The sequence below is a fragment of the Pantherophis guttatus genome, chromosome 2 (assembly GCF_059756535.1).
Source record: "Pantherophis guttatus breed Tessera chromosome 2, ASM5975653v1, whole genome shotgun sequence".
Taxonomy (NCBI): Eukaryota; Metazoa; Chordata; class Lepidosauria; order Squamata; family Colubridae; genus Pantherophis; species Pantherophis guttatus.
In genome coordinates, this window is record NC_142064.1 from 43,637,582 (window position 1) to 43,653,707 (window position 16,126).

General features: G+C 35.2%; 1 protein-coding gene and 1 long non-coding RNA gene across 4 annotated transcripts in view; one reads left to right on the top strand and one right to left on the bottom strand.

Moving 5' to 3' along the window:
• KIAA0825 (KIAA0825 ortholog) overlaps positions 1 to 16,126 on the bottom strand; it is a 161,897-nt gene that overhangs the window by 98,034 nt on the left and 47,737 nt on the right. For all 3 annotated transcript variants that reach the window (XM_034440675.3, XM_034440674.3, XM_034440676.3), the window contains exons 12-16: positions 15,748 to 15,858; positions 13,328 to 13,467; positions 6,642 to 6,830; positions 5,277 to 5,510; positions 2,582 to 2,990 (exon numbers count right to left, since the gene is read on the bottom strand). In XM_034440675.3, coding sequence (XP_034296566.2) covers positions 2,582 to 2,990; positions 5,277 to 5,510; positions 6,642 to 6,830; positions 13,328 to 13,467; positions 15,748 to 15,858 — 1,083 coding nt within the window. The remainder of the gene's footprint in view (positions 1 to 2,581; positions 2,991 to 5,276; positions 5,511 to 6,641; positions 6,831 to 13,327; positions 13,468 to 15,747; positions 15,859 to 16,126) is intronic.
• LOC148115093 (uncharacterized) lies at positions 446 to 6,904 on the top strand. The gene is made up of 2 exons (XR_015732158.1): positions 446 to 524; positions 6,819 to 6,904. It is a non-coding gene; the product is annotated as an uncharacterized LOC148115093 (long non-coding RNA).

A 16,126-nucleotide genomic window follows, 5' to 3' on the forward strand; every position in this document is an offset into this window, starting at 1 on the left:
GAAAATAAACTCCTTTGATGATCCAGATAATCACTCACTGATAGCAGATTAAAGGAGACAAGCACCAAATCTATTGATTCCACTGACTGCTCCCAAAACTGCTTCAATTTTTTCCCCCCTGAAGTAGAACACTAATACTGATACAAGAAAATGTTAGAGCAAAGTTCACAGTCCTATGAGTAGAGAAGGCACAGCATTGTTAATCTAATAATTTCACTGCGGGTAGCTCTAGTATATCAGGGAAAATGTAACTTTGGTGGATGCTTCACTTACTTTTCCTCCATCTAGAGATTTTCAGTGTTCAGAAGTAAGGACTTGTGCTTTTATTTTGGATACAAATTACTTTTCCTTAAAGTGTGGCAGAATCAACTGATGTCAAGCCTGATGTGACTGAATGCACTATGGAAGATTCCACCAACTTATAATTAAGTTCTCTCACCTTCACAGAAGAGTGTGTCTTCAAATTAGTGGTGCAGCCACGGAGGCCACAGTAGAAGAAACAATGAACAGAATGAAATGGGAAGGTAAGAATTCTAAGGGTTGCTATTATAATAAAACCTGCAAGCAGATTATCCTGCGAAAAATGTGGCAAGAACTATAAGCATCATCAGTGTGCCCTTCCCCGAAGCACATGAGACCAAGGATTCTTTTCTGAGTGAGAGAACATTGCCTCATCAGACACACTTTTGAAATGGTGCTTTATGGCTCCAGGATGAAAGTAAATCATGTTGAATCACTTGAGCTTAAATTATGTTACCAAACAGGAATGTGCCTCAGATATTAAACCACCTCCCGATACATAACCACAATAGATATTTAAACAATGACCAAAAATACATCTTTGTGAATTTAACCCTGTATCACTAATACAACAATCTCTTCAGTTAAGACTGTTCACATATATAAAGTGCACTGAAAGAATTCAATGTATTTATTTGGGATATAGCCAAAGTATCAAAGTAGCACCACAAAACTCAATTATTTTAGTAGGAAATCTTAGTAGCCTATTGCAAAATAAAAAGTATAATGGAAATTGCAATAAGCACAAAAAAATGCAAAAGGATTTTAGAAGTGAAACCTGGTCATATTGAGGAACTTGTGAGTTGATTTTTTACATTTTACTATTGTAGAAAGTTAGCACCCATCCATCTCCTAGAAAAATTAAATATTTTGAGAAATATTAAGAAGGAAGAAAATTATATTTTCTCTAAACGAGAAATAGAAACCTTAAGGGAGACAGAAATTCAGAGCTTCAGCTCCCTGCCCCCTGCCCCCCAAGCAGATACTGAGCTGGGGCAGTAATTTAGAAATGCAGATTTGGTAATCCATTTCTGCCTGCAGCAAGGTGTGGCTCTGAACAAAGGTAAATTTAGCCTTCAGCCACAATAGGAACTGCACACAAGTCCCTACATCAGCACCTACAAAGTTAGCTATGACCCCTGCATAGCCCCATGGGAATCTGACAGCAACCAACAGAATACATGCCCTTGCAACAGGAAGCTCAAGGGCAAGGCCCAAGAGAGGGTATATATAACCCTCTCTTAGTTTAATCTGTCTGGAACATCAGCAAAAAAGAAACTGGATTTACTGGGTTATAAGTTTCCCCTGGATCTCTGAGACTCAATGGCATTTACATCTTTCTTTATACAGTGTTTGACAGAAAGAAAGAAACCCAAAGATACAGAAACATAACAATGCATATACACACATTTACTTCAAGGGACCCAGGATTTGGGCAATGTAGTAAGGCTTTGATTCAAAGACCGAAAACCCTTCAAAGACATAAAGACATGAGAGAGTTTCAAAGATGACCTCTCCTATAGTCCAGGCTAAAGATAGCTGGAAGTGTAAGTAGTCTGAGTATAGCCCATTAAATAATTAGAAGGACTTGGATAGAATGACCACATGTTTTTTCCCCCAGAGAATTTGTATTATTTTCTCAGAAATTAAAGAGGTTGCCCTAAAAAAACAGAAATAAAGTACAGTGAACTCCAGAATCATCTAGTATCATCTGGAAAGTATGCAACATGCCACATGTATTCTTATAATCATTATCAGTAGATGATAAAGATACATGTCAGAAAGACATAAAATACTTACCTTCATTCAGCTAACAAATCTTTCAATTACTGATTGTGAAATATACATTTTAATGCTTTTCTGAAATGCTTCAATTTTCCTTTAAGTCTATTTTTATATTACAATATTAAAGGTTCTTATTTAATACCAATCATATAATCTAATAGAAAGCTTCTATGTAAAGCACGGTCTAATCTCCATAGCAAAATTCATGGTCAAACTCTAAGTAATGAAAGGACAAATAAGGAAAATATTTTTCTTGTTTTCTATTTATTTTAAGAAGGCTTTCTTGGAACCAAGTACTATTTACTTCAAATTTTGTTTGTTTGTTTATTGGATTTATGTGCCACCCATTTCTCTAGAGATGACTCTATTATAAATTATTGTACTTTATTTTATTATAATTAATTAAAATTAACTATTTTGTTATAAACTATTTGAACATGAACTATACTTAAACAGCAGCAGCAGCAGCACAACAAAGAAGAAAAATGTTTCTTACCATTCTGTGCTCAGTTTTTTTGCTTTTAGTAGTTGCTTTTCAATCCAGTTTGGCTTCTCCTGTTCAATGCTCTGAATTATCTTATGAATTACTTGTTTAGGATTCTTTTTCTTTTTTCCTATAATAGTTTCCAAACATATGCAAACTAAACTGAGCTTTTCTTTGCTCCATCTGTCAAGAATTGCACCCGTTAAAAGTTCTGTGATGTTTCCATCCTCAAATATCTGACATATAATTATAATCAACGTCTTGACAAGAAAACCGTATTTCTCTGATTCAATAAACTTTTCTGGTATTTTTTTATCAGATATTAAAAAGAAATATTTAATTGGGGATGGCAAACATGCTATTACAGAAGGTAACTTGCTGATTACAATAGATAGAACTTGAGCAGCAAGCCTTGTGAAACCTAAAAGAAAAATGAAGTCAGATATAATTAAGATTAAACAGTTTTATTTTACAATGAGTTACAACCTATAAAATTAATGTAAATTAATTTAATTTAATTGTATCTGTCACACATTTCTCTCACTCATCTGTCCATTATGGCTTATGAGACTGAGCCAACCTGATCACCATTTCTTCAACCATGCAGATAAAATCTGATAGAGACTAGGCACTGCATGTGAACACTGGAACAGGCAGAGGCCCATTTGGAATGTGTTTTTATTTTTATTTTATTCTTTCCTAGAATGATTAATCTGCTCTTCATAAGTTCAGATGTTTAGATTGGGTTATCTAGCTAGCTATTGTGAAAGGACACATTTTACTGGGGTTTTTTTCAATAAAGCTCCAGTGTACAATATTTACAGAACAATAAAACAAATGATTTTGTTATTATGTGTGTGCAAATCTTGTAAAAGCAAATTCTTTCCTTTCAATAGGCCATATCATATTTTTACAGTAGTGTATCCATCCCGTGCTGCTAAAAGTGTTACAAACTCACAACAACTAATATCGTTAGTTTATTTGTTTATTAAATTTTTGTGGCCACTCAGCTCATTGACATGACTTTTTCTGGTTGCCTGGAAGCTAATGCAACTTATAGCAATATGAATACAAGATATTCTATAAGTGTACTTGGAGGCATATATCATCAATTCAGTGATGCGGTGGATATGATGTGCCGGTGCCTGGAGGCTGTGAGGGTCTGGATGGGAGTCAACAGGCTCAGACTTAACCCAGACAAGACCGAGTGGCTGTGGGTATTGCCTCCTAAAGACTATGTTGATTGTCCATCCTTGGTTCTGGGAGGGGGGGAGAAATTGTCCCCCTCAGAACGGGCTCGCAATTTGGGTGTCCTCCTAGACTCACAGCTAAGATTAGAGCAACATCTGACAGCTGTGGCTAGGGGGACCTTTGCACAGGTTCACCTGGTGCACCAATTGCGACCCTACTTGGATCGGGAGGCTCTCCTCACAGTCACTCATGCCCTTGTCACCTCATGGTTAGATTATTGCAACGCGCTCTACATGGGGCTATTCTTGAAAAGTGTTCGGAGACTACAGTTGGTCCAGAACGCAGCCGCGCGAGTTGTCACGGGTACACCTAGGTACACCCACATTACACCAATTCTCAGCGAGCTGCACTGGCTCCCTATTGGTCTCCAGGCACAATTCAAGGTGTTGATTATTACCTTTAAAGCCCTACATGGCTCAGGGCCAGGTTATCTTCGAGACCGCCTTCTGCCGCATAGCTCCCAGCGACCGGTAAGATCCCACAGAGTTAGTCTCCTCCGGGTCCCGTCAGCTAAACAATGCCAGCTGGTGGGCCCACGGGGGAGGGCCTTCTCTGTGGCTGCCCCAGCTCTCTGGAACCAGTAACCTCCTGAGGTCCGGACCATCCCCACCCTATTGGCCTTCCGAAAAGCGGTGAAGACCTGGCTTTTCCGGCAGGCCTGGGGCCGTTGATCTTGCTCTTGTGATCTGGCGAGATCCGGCCATGAATGGCGTGAATGAGTTTTTAATGTTTTTAATGTTTTTAATTTTTCAATGTTTTTTTATAATTATTTTTTTAAATGTATTGTGAGCCGCCCTGAGTCTTCAGAGAGGGGCGGCATATAAATTTAATTAATTAAATTAAATTAAATTAAATTTGCTGCAAGGAAAAAAAATTGAAATTGAAAAAAATACTTCTTATTCTGCCAAACCTATTTACAAACATTCATTTAATTACATTATTAATTTTAAGAGTACATATTGCTTCTAATTTACACTACATTCCCAAAACATTTTAAATGTTTTTATTTAACTGTGCTTTATGGTTAGCATGTTCTCAATATTTTTAACGCATCCATTTAAGTGAATTACAGACATTTAATAACTGTCACCAACTCCTACAATGGAACAGATAGAGCAACTCAACGTACTGAGAGTAAATGTAGTTCTTTAGTCCAGAAATGACGGAGCTCAACTACAACAGAGAATTCTAGGTAAAATGTCAGAATATTCAGTTGTAAAGAGCTCTTTCTTCCTGCCCTCTGAACATGATTTACTTTGTTGCATCCTCTTTATTAAAATTATACCTATTTTTCCATTAACTTTCTAAAGAAAATAAGTCAACTATTCTATTAATAAACAAAAAAACCACAATAAAGTGGTTACCAAGATATTCATGATTGAAAATTCTTCTATTTTTACATATTTTCATTAAACAGTTAATTAATATTTTGACAGGTTTAAGTAAAGATACTTACATTTCCCAGATTCTTCTGTTTTTACATCTTTATAAATATAGTTCCATTCCTTTGGAACTGTACTCAACAACCTTTCAGGAACAGTTTTATTAGGCAGATAGGTGCCATATTTCTCTGATGCTTCCCATGAATGCATCAAGGAAATTACCTCCTTTACTGTTCCGTTAACTGAATTAATCAAAGTCGATTTCAAGCATTTGACAACTTCTGGCTCTGACTCACTGCAACTAGAAACTACAGAACAAAAAACATTGATGATAGTGAAACAACTCAGGGTTGAGTAAATTTCAATATTAGGATTTTTATAAAGTTTCATTTGGTTTTAATTGCTAGATTCTTATCATAAATAGAACCCATGGAACTAAATTTCTGTATGGCATAATTATTGTAACTTTAAACATTTATTTTTCTCAGTAGAATACTTTAAAGGAAAAAATAAAAATGATTACAACTAGCATCCAACACAATACTTCTTTTGTTTGCTTGTTTGTTTGTTTAAAATTTAAAAACGCTTCTATGACTGGTTCAACTGTTAAATATTTTTGGTAGACATTCATTTAGAAAAATAATGTCTATTATTATTATCATCATATTATCATTCTCTTGAGATATTTGATTATGAGACTAAAAAAAGGAAAAGTTCAAAAAATTAAATACAAAGAATATTTGTAAAAAAAAAAAATACCTGATACTTGTTCCAGACCACCAGACTGACTTTGTTCTCTCAGCCTCACAATCCCAAGCCTTATAAGACTAACATATACTATTTTACTGAAGAAGTTATGTAAGCTTCTCTGACATAAATGAAAAGTTAAAACTCAGACATGGGGTGAATCTGAGAGGACTGCAGAAGAACAAGTAGTTAAAGTTCTTCCCTGCTAGTGTCCCAATCTATCCCTCTGTGACAGTTATTTGTGAAAAAACTGTCCTGCACTTGAGGACAAACTACATGATTAATGTTTCATATAGTTTATCCCTGAAATGAAGTTCAAATTGAAAGTGCCAAGGGGTACTACATATCAAGATGAGTAGGAAGTAATTTCTGTAGTATTTCAAAATATCTCAAAGACAGAAATTAAATGTTCTCAGAGGAATAATGTTACTGTCCAAATGCCACATTAATTCTTGCAGAATTAATATTTTATATATGAAATTGTTTTCACTGATGAAAACAAATGTAATATTCAACAGTATCAACTCAGGTCTAAAACACTATCTTGCCCTAATTACTATACCATAGCATCTTGGAGGGAAAGAGAACGCTTGTATTATTGAATAATTTAAGATCTATGTTTTAACACACCTTGTAAATCAAGAAAACTGTGTATATAATATTCAAGATATATTTTATTACATTATACATACCTGATATATTATGTAAAAAATCCCAAATGTGTTCTTTTTCCATGTAGTTCTGAAGGGCATCAGCAAGAGATTTGGGAGATAAAGTGCAATAAGACAATACTGTAAATATTGCTTCAGCTAGATTGATTTCATTGTTCTCTTTCATGTCTAAGCAAGTACTTTGTTCATTACTTTTAGACAATTCAGATTCTGGAAGAAGAGAAAAGAAAAAGAAAAGAAAGAAAAAGAAAAAGACATGTAATAAAAGTTTTAGTATGTCCATATATTCTATAGAACTATTGTTGATTAGGACTTAATCCAAATAATCACTAACCGTCCAAGAATCCATTACCCCCTATTTTTCTTTCCATTGTCCTTGTTTCTTAATTACTCCACTGACTAATTAAGAAACAAGCAAGATATCATCTCTTTGAGGAATTTTCAAGTTTGCAGAAATACGAGAAAACTATGAAAGCCCCCCCGCCCCCCCGGAGCATTCCCCATTCAACTCAATCCTAATCAATCAATCAATTAGGATTAAATCCTAGCCAATAAAACCTTCCTCAATTCTTAATTACTTACTGTAATTTTGTCTCAATGTCAGTGTGCACTCATACTTTAATTTCTTTTTAGAAGAAATGTTTTTACTCAAGAGATCCATAGATCCAAGCTACCTGAGAAACGTTCTCACCCTGATGGGCTTCACCTGGCCTACTCATGCTGGCAGAAGGGGCATCCTGCAGACCCTGTCAGCCAAGGAATTCCAGCTGTGGAGTCCAGGAGAAAAGCCTTTAACTGCTGTGGCTTCTCCCCTCTGAAATGTTGTACCTCTCCAAGTGAGATCCACCTCATAAAGTGAGACCTTTAAAATCTGATTCTGCCAGTTGGCCATACCACTGCATTCCAGACCAGTTGTAGCTTCCTAATGCTCTTCAAATATACCCCCAAGTATCATTATTATTGCAATAATCCAGGTGAGGGATAACCACAGTATGAATGACTGAGTGCATTTCCTCGGGATTCAGGAAAGGGCTCAGCTTTCTGAAACTTCTGAAAAGGCTCTTTTAGCCACAAAGTTCTGTAAAGGCTCTCCTAGCCACAACTGCCGCCTGCTCCTTGAACAGGTGTCATGAATCTATGAGAACTCCCAAATTCTGCATTGGAACTGTCTGAGATAGTCAAGGATTGATATAATTGTGTGGATAACATGTTGAACAAAAATCATTAATCCTGATTGCACAAAAATAAATTTGCTAAGCAACAAAATGAACTATTTCTGAAATGTTTAAATATTTAAAATAAATGTTAATAAATTTTAAATATACAATTTATTTTTTCAGTATCTATTCAAATACCACTAAAGCCAGACTGTTTCTAGGAATTAAAACCAAACTCACTTCATTGAGTTAAATAAAAATAAGACAGTATAAAAAATTAATACAAACAAATAAACTGTATAGCCGTGATGGCGAACCTATGACACGCGTGCCATAGGTGGCACGCGGAGCCATATTGATGGGCACGCGAGTGTTGCCCTAGTTCAACTCCAGCACGCATGTGCACACTGGCCAGCTGATTTTCGGGCCTTCTGGGCCCACCGGAATTCGGAAAATGGGCTGTTTCTGGCCTCTGGAAGGCCTCTGGGGGTGTGTGGGGAAGGCTGTTTTCGTCCTCCCCCGGCTCCTAGAAAGCCTCTGGAGCCTGGGAGGACGAAAAACGGGCCTACCGGGCCCATTGTGCCATCACATGCCAAAAATGGGGGGACCATGGGGGGAATCACATGTGCTTGTGCAGGGGGGCCCAGGGTGCATAGAATTATGCATGCGGGCACGCACATGCGCTACCACCCCGCACTCCCCCCGCTTTTGGCACGCAATGGCAAAAAGGTTAGCCATCACTGCTGTAAGATATATTGTGTTGTGTTTAAAATTACAAAATAATAAAATGTAAACTCATATAGTTACATATGCCATTTCAAAAGCAGAGATGTCAAATAGCTCGTTTTTTTAAAAAAAATGGAATGGAATAAATTAGAATAGCTTTTGTTAACCCAATCAGTTTAAAATTGTGTGCATTCTTTGTCATACGTATACTTTGTGCATGTCTCTGTGTTTATGTACATACATATATGTGTGTGTTTGTGTGTCTTTATGTGAGTATATGTGTGTATACTCAGATCTTAACAGAAATAGTTTTGTTCAAGCTTTTAGTTGTCCTGAAATAAGAGTCAGCTAATAGTTTTATAACAAGAGTTGCAGGCAAAAACAATATATCCAGATTTCTTTTATGAGATTCCTGAAACTTTTGTCTATAATTATTGAGAATAAATTATTTCATTTTGAGATAAAAATCACCTCAAAATGGCAAGGGAACTATAAGGAACAGTCAGAAACTGTTCTGTGTGTGCAATTTGAGCATTCTTGAGAGTAGGAATCTGATCTGATTAAGGATTAAAGGTGCTCTTAGAAATTGGTTAAATGAACAGGCAGATTTATTAACTATATCAGAAAGGAGATTTATTTCTACAGAATACATTATATGAATATATAAAGTTTAGCATCTAGTCAACTGTATTTACCAAGAGAAAGTAAAAGAGTATGTTATTAATCTGGTATGTGTCTGGAAATAAAAGCAGAAGGAATTGACCTCAGGTTAAGGATCCCTTGGACAAGAGCATGCACAGTGATAGACAAAGTATGTACACATAGGAAATCCTTAACTCTTTAGCTACACTCAGTTTTCCCTTGTGGTCAATAAATGATAACATGCTAAAGAATCAGTGCTATTGGATTTGAATCTCCCAACAAAAAGGAAGTGTAACACAATTTTAAAAATAAAGTAACTGCTAACTATTCTGTAAATTTAGAGAAAAAAGATATTTAGTCATGTGTAGGTAAATGAAATGGCAACATCCAATGCTGGAACAGATTTTTGTCTCCTAAAAAAGTTGCTTATCACTGCTTTAAAGGGATCAGATAATAGATGATGTAGCTGCCTGACACTCTTGTGAATTGCTATCAGTAAGAAGAGACAGCACAGATAAATGAACAAGCAGACTGATATAAGGCACCTTAATATATCATTAGGGGGTAATAGTATAGCGAGCTTAGAAAAGAGAAAACATATCCTTTCTTCTTTCACGTTCTCTGATAATTTCTCTGTATAATGGATGAATTGCCTTCTCTGAACCCATAATTCTTAACACTTAGAAATACCTGCCTATAACTTATTTTCTCTTCCATTACCTGCTCACTTGAGACAGGATTATTTTTTAACCTTTTCAGGGCCATTTTCAGAACTGATAGAAGGGGCCAATTTTCTCCTTTGCTTTGGCCAATTCTAGCACCTTGCAGTTCTTTACCGTAGTTTAGGTAGTTAAGGTGCACAGAGTTGAAGTACTGTAAGATTGTACAATTACTATTTCTTCTTCTCTGATTAATTTGGGAAATTAATTAATGATTAAAGGGAACAAAAGGAGCAGCCAAGGAAAGTCTATGCACAAAGCTCACATTAGGGTTTTTTAGAACTGCAGCAGATTTGGCAGGAAACATTGGCTCATAGGCAGTGGTGGGTTCCTCCCGGTTCGGCCCAATTCCACTGAGCCGGTAGCAGTGACGATATGATGTCACCGAACCGGTTTTGCCCGGTTCTGGAAGTGGAAGATACTTCCAATGTAATGCATCAAATCCTCTGCATGGATTGCCTCTGTGACTATGTAGGACAGTGAAGCTAACCACCCAATTGCAAGAACACAAGCAACCAGTCAGACAAATAGACCTGAACTCATTGGTAGCCTTACACTGCAATGAACAAGGACACACATTCAATTTTGCAGCTACTAAGATTGTTGGACAAGCAGGCACAAAAACAACCAGGGAAGTGATTGAAGTCTGGGAAATAGGCCCCTTGTCAATCAACAGAAGTGCTGATTTACCACCAGCCTTTCAAGTCTTTCGAAGGTGAGGGCTGGACAGCACAAGCAAACAACAGCTAATGACTTAAAAGCCAGACATCAACACACCCCTATCAAATCTAAAAAGCCACTTATAACAGGCACTATAAGTACCTCATACGGAACAGCATACACTCTGCTAGAGAGAAGTTTCCTGAAGATGGGTTCCAACAGGAGTCCAAAGCTCAGAAGATAAAACCTCTCATCCCAGTGACTGATCCAGATTGGATCCTGCAACATTATCTTGGGACACGCCTTCATTCGTAAAAGTCTACTGTGTTCTAGTAACAGCAACAGCAACAGCAACAGCAATAATACACAATTCAAGTCAATTGCTGGTTCAACCAGTAATCATACCTTACCTGATTGGGAGAGTTAACAATTTTGGAAGATACGTTCCAACTGAAGATCGAGGACAAGTTATAACTTGAACTAGAAAATAAAATTATATCTCAAATCTTAGATATGAATGTGGTAGTCAATAATTGCCACCAGACTGCACTAATAATATCCGTCTATGATTAACTTTTAATGGTTGACATTAAAAGCTGTAACTTAAAATCTCTCATACAGCAAGTTGTGTGTACAACAATAGAAAGTACCTGTCGAGTGTCAAAAGCCCCTCGACAACACATCACCTTGATGGATGGTGATGATGCTGATTCATCAACAGTGGGGCAACTCCACAAAGTATTCTAGAGGAGCATTATACTGCTACTAAGAAGGCATGAGTTTCTTTTAGCAAATGGCCACCTAGCCATGCTAAAATTACAAGGACAAGCCCTACCTTCAAACATGCCACATTTCCCTTAATGTTCTTGAGAATGTGGGTTTATCTGGGAAGGTTCCATAATATACCTTTTTGTGTTTTCAAGGACATTGGCATTTTTTCCTTGTTGGAAGCTAGAAAGATAAAGTGGAATGGAAAGAGCATGCAAGATAAAAGCAAATGATTCTGCAAGGCTGCTAGGCAAGAATCAAGTATCCATAGTGGCCATTCTTATTCAAGGCCAAGCTTTAGGCAGAAAGGCTCTGCTGATAACATCAAAGCTGAGGCAATTCCCTTCCCATCATTCAGAAAATATATCCTTAGTTAGATAGACAATTAAAAAGCCCTCATGGCAGCCACAGTTATAAGAAGAACAATTAGGACTTTTTTCCTATAAAGCACAAAGAGCTATTAGAGATGTTGATGAGAATAATAGGATTTCAAATTGTGTAGAATTGTTCATGAATCTGGGGAACTTAGATCTTATCATGCAATATTCCATGACAGCAGCATTACAGAGGTTTTTTTCCCCCTTGGTCACTTCCTCTGTGATGATAGAGGGTCATGTAAAGCCATAGTAGGGAGCAATTAGAAGTTGTTATGGACAGCAGGCAACTCAGTAAATGTATGACTGAGCAGTTAGATGTGTAAGCATATTTTAGGTAAGCTGTCTGTCAGTTTCAGTCACTAACAGAATCAGTCCATTTGGTGCATTTGTGATGGTGCAACAAGTTCAACAGGATGTAGTCATCATCAGCTGAGGTACAAATAACATTGTTCTCTGATAAATTGCAGTAAGAAGTAGAAGATCACCTTAAAGTCTCCAAGGAAGGGCTATTGTTATCCCCAAGGTGTTGTGCATTCATTTGAGGAAATTATACATGAATAGGGCAATTTAAGCTCAATCTGCTTTGTAATTGTATTGTGGGCATTTGCACATAATGAATGCACTGATTTTGATTTATAAATCATTCAAATGGACATGCAGGTTAGGCATAGTGGTCTTCTATTTTTACAAGTTGAAAACTAGTATTCTCATCAACATCTCTAATAGCTCTTTGTGGAAACCACCTATCGAAGACAGTCGGTACTTTTTTTCATAAGGCTTCTTTACATAGGAATCTTACAAGATAGAGGGAAAGGATTGATACCCTACCACTTAAACTAGGGAGGACAATAATTGTGTTTCAGAACTTCAGAGGATGAATCGAATTTTTTTGAACCATTATTAGTAGTTAGTAATTAGAGATTATTTTTTAGAATCTGTAGGAGTAATTCAGAACTAAGCAAATAGCAAGGAAGAGAGAAATGAAGTACTACAATAGATATCTGTCTTTTTCACTATCAGTACACATGCTAATATAACCATCGGAAGCAGTTGTTAAAATGAGTTGGAGGATCTGAAGGCCTTGATATTACTTCAAAAATCTTTTAATGGCTTTATATTCAAGAGGGAGTAGGATTGTGACAAAAATCAGTTTTCAGATGATGGAATAGTTTAAGATAAATTGAGACCTACGGAATTTTGTTGTACAGTGGCCTGCTATTATTATACCCGTAGCAGCATTTGAATCTGAAAATGCAAATGTTTCTTCTAACTAAGATCATTATTTTACATAGATAAGAGTAAGTAGTAACTTAAGATTTATTATATTATTACTTATGAATATGTATCATATATCATCTATTTCTTATGTTCAGTATACGTTTGCCTGCATCATTTTCACCTCCATTCTGAAATGTATAAATATGCATCTCTTTGTCTGCAAGAGGGTCTTTCACAATAATTTTGGAAGAGACCCCTTCAGTATGTACTGTCTAATAAACAATGCAGTGAGCTTTGATTATTTGTTGTTTTGATTCCACAATATCATAAAGTCCTCCTATTAATATTTGAATAATTTAAAGGGTTAGGGTTAAACTATTGAAAATATAATTATGTTTGCACATTTATATTATTAGAAACATGATAAAATTAATACTTACTAAAACTTCTCAACAAAATTTTCACTAAGAGGCAATCATGATGTAGCAGTGTTCGTAGAAGCAAGTTCCAGTTACAATATGGCTGGGATAATAGTAGCTTCAGATGACCCTGAGTTGTCATTTCTCCAGCTGATGGAGTTCTTTCAAAATGAAAGATACATACAGATTAATATATTTAATTTACCTGTGAAATCAATAGCCCTAAAAGTTTAGGTTAATGCTAATTCCTTTAAACTCTAACTCCCTACAGTTTGATGGATGCTTTCATGTCTGCTTACTATATGTATACTTGATGCTATTGGGGAAAGGAATTATATTTATCTTAACACCCTAAAAGCCAGTTAACATATGCTAAACGATTAATAATACATCTATAACAGTTACAAGGCAACCTCAATTACTTTCTTTTTTGGGACTATTAATTCTCTTGTTTCACGAGCCAGACATTGTTTTAATGCTTATATAAATATGAAATCTTTTAGTATAATTGAGTGTTATGTATGTTTAGAATTATTGCCGTAAATATTTGAAATGAAGTCTAAAGTCATAAGCAGAATTATAACACACACACACACACTATATATATAGTAATACAAAGAAGTACTGATTTAAAATATCTATTCTAACTAAAGATCAATATTAGAACACATTATTAGAGACATGTATTTATAGACATCTGCCTCTAAAATAAGAATGCTTCATGGAGCATATTTGGGAATATTTTATTTTCAACTACAGTATATCCTGCAATATTGAATGAAGGCACATACAAGTTCTCTATAATAAAACAAATAAATAAAGAGTTTAATTTATTTAAACAAAGTTTATGTAAGAGAAATTCTCAATATATTGTGTTCCTATGTAAGTTCTTCTGACACATAATAGAAAGAAAGAAAAATATACAATGGTTGGTTGCAATTTTAAATGAAGCTTTTTTGGCCTTGTTTTAGGATTTTAATTTCTTGGTTAGAAATAAATTGTGCTGTATATAAAAAAAACTTAATTGTGGCCTTTTAGCATGTCTTACAGTTAAACGTATAAGTATACTAGCACATCATTCTATATCGCATACTTGCAAAACATATTCAGTACAAAGGTTATTTATTAGACAGCTTATTCTTCAGCTTCATATCACAATACATAAACTTTTTTCATGTACATTTATTTGGATATTAAAAATGAATAAAACATAACATTATAACAATGCCTAAACACCTATTTATAATTCAATATCTATCATAAAATATAATTTAGCAGCAAATTGACTGTACAATTATTAATTAGAAAAGAGCTGGATCTTTGTAACATGGAATTCATACAAACTTACACCTAATCAGACGGGGTGCTATTTTTCAGTATTTAGCAATTGCTCTAGACTCTTAAAGCACAGTGCAAATTGAAATGTTCACTCAGTCATTGTGTTAATACTAATAAAACTACTGAAAACTTTTTCACTGGTCATATGGAGAAACATATGTTACTTCATCTTCCAAGCTCATATAGCCACAAATATAAGACTAGCCACACCCACATACAGCAGAAGATTAACTACATATAAAATATGACATGAATAAACAATTCTGTAATGAGGAAAGTTATGGTTTGCATCCATCTTAATAAAACATTGTTGCAGTTGAAGAGTAGCTCATAGTGCCACATACAGACTTCTGGTAGCATCAACATCTTCTATATACTCTTTACAAAATGATGATGATGATTTAGCTAAGCAGAATTACCTAATCCCAAATTGGGGCTTTATTAAACTACATAATATAATTACTGAGATTTTCTTTTAGAGCAATGCAATTGTATAAAGCAGAAGAGAAAAAACTAAAAATCAAAACTACAAAACATGAATAATAAAGCTAAACATTTTTTTCTTTCATAATACAAATAAAAAAAGTCTAGTATTTAATTAGAAATTAAAGATTACTAGGAAGGGACACAAAATATTGTGAGAAGCTCAAACAGGTTTTGAAATGGATGTGAGAGGACTTTGATCCAAAGTTAGAAAAGAAATGGCAGTACAGCTGGTAGCATATGTCTCATATGTAAATTGTTATTACACTTACTGAAACAGCAAGAAAATTATGCATTTGCTTTTAAACATGCCATTTTTCTAAAAATACCAAATACGAACAAATACGAACAAAGCAATAAATGTAAGCTTTAGTAGCTTCACCAATTCTCAAGATTGCTACTTTTTCAAAGTTAAATCAAGTACAAAAAACAAATATAAAAACAATTGCTGTATAAAATTTGTAAAGCAAGAACAAGTTTTTTAAAGAAACTAGACAATGAAATATATATTTTAATAAAATGTTTCAAAGTGGTATAATTCATTTCAATTTATCAGTAAAAGCAACAATATAAAACACAGATATGGGTTCGAGTCCTGTCTATATTACAAAGATACTTACTTTAACAATGAAGAGGAAAACTCTGATATGACAGATAGCCAGTGCAATGGTTGGTAAACAGCTTGCTCCAAAATATCTGAAGACAAGTCATCAAAAATGCTTTGAACTGTTCTGAAAAAAAATAAGCAATTCAAAATCAGAATTTATCATATTCCTTTGACAGGCAGGCAATGAAGAGAAAATGGGTAACTGATTTCAATTCCAACAGCTTCATGTTTAATGGAAATATTTTGGTTTACTGCCATGGTATTGTATTTCAGTTCAATCCACTGTCCCACTCAGCATGCTGTAGAACATCAAAGGATCAACCAAGGTAAAGAATGGTTTTTATGGACCCCATGGCTCTATAGCAGTAAGATATAAAACTTGAGTGCAATTC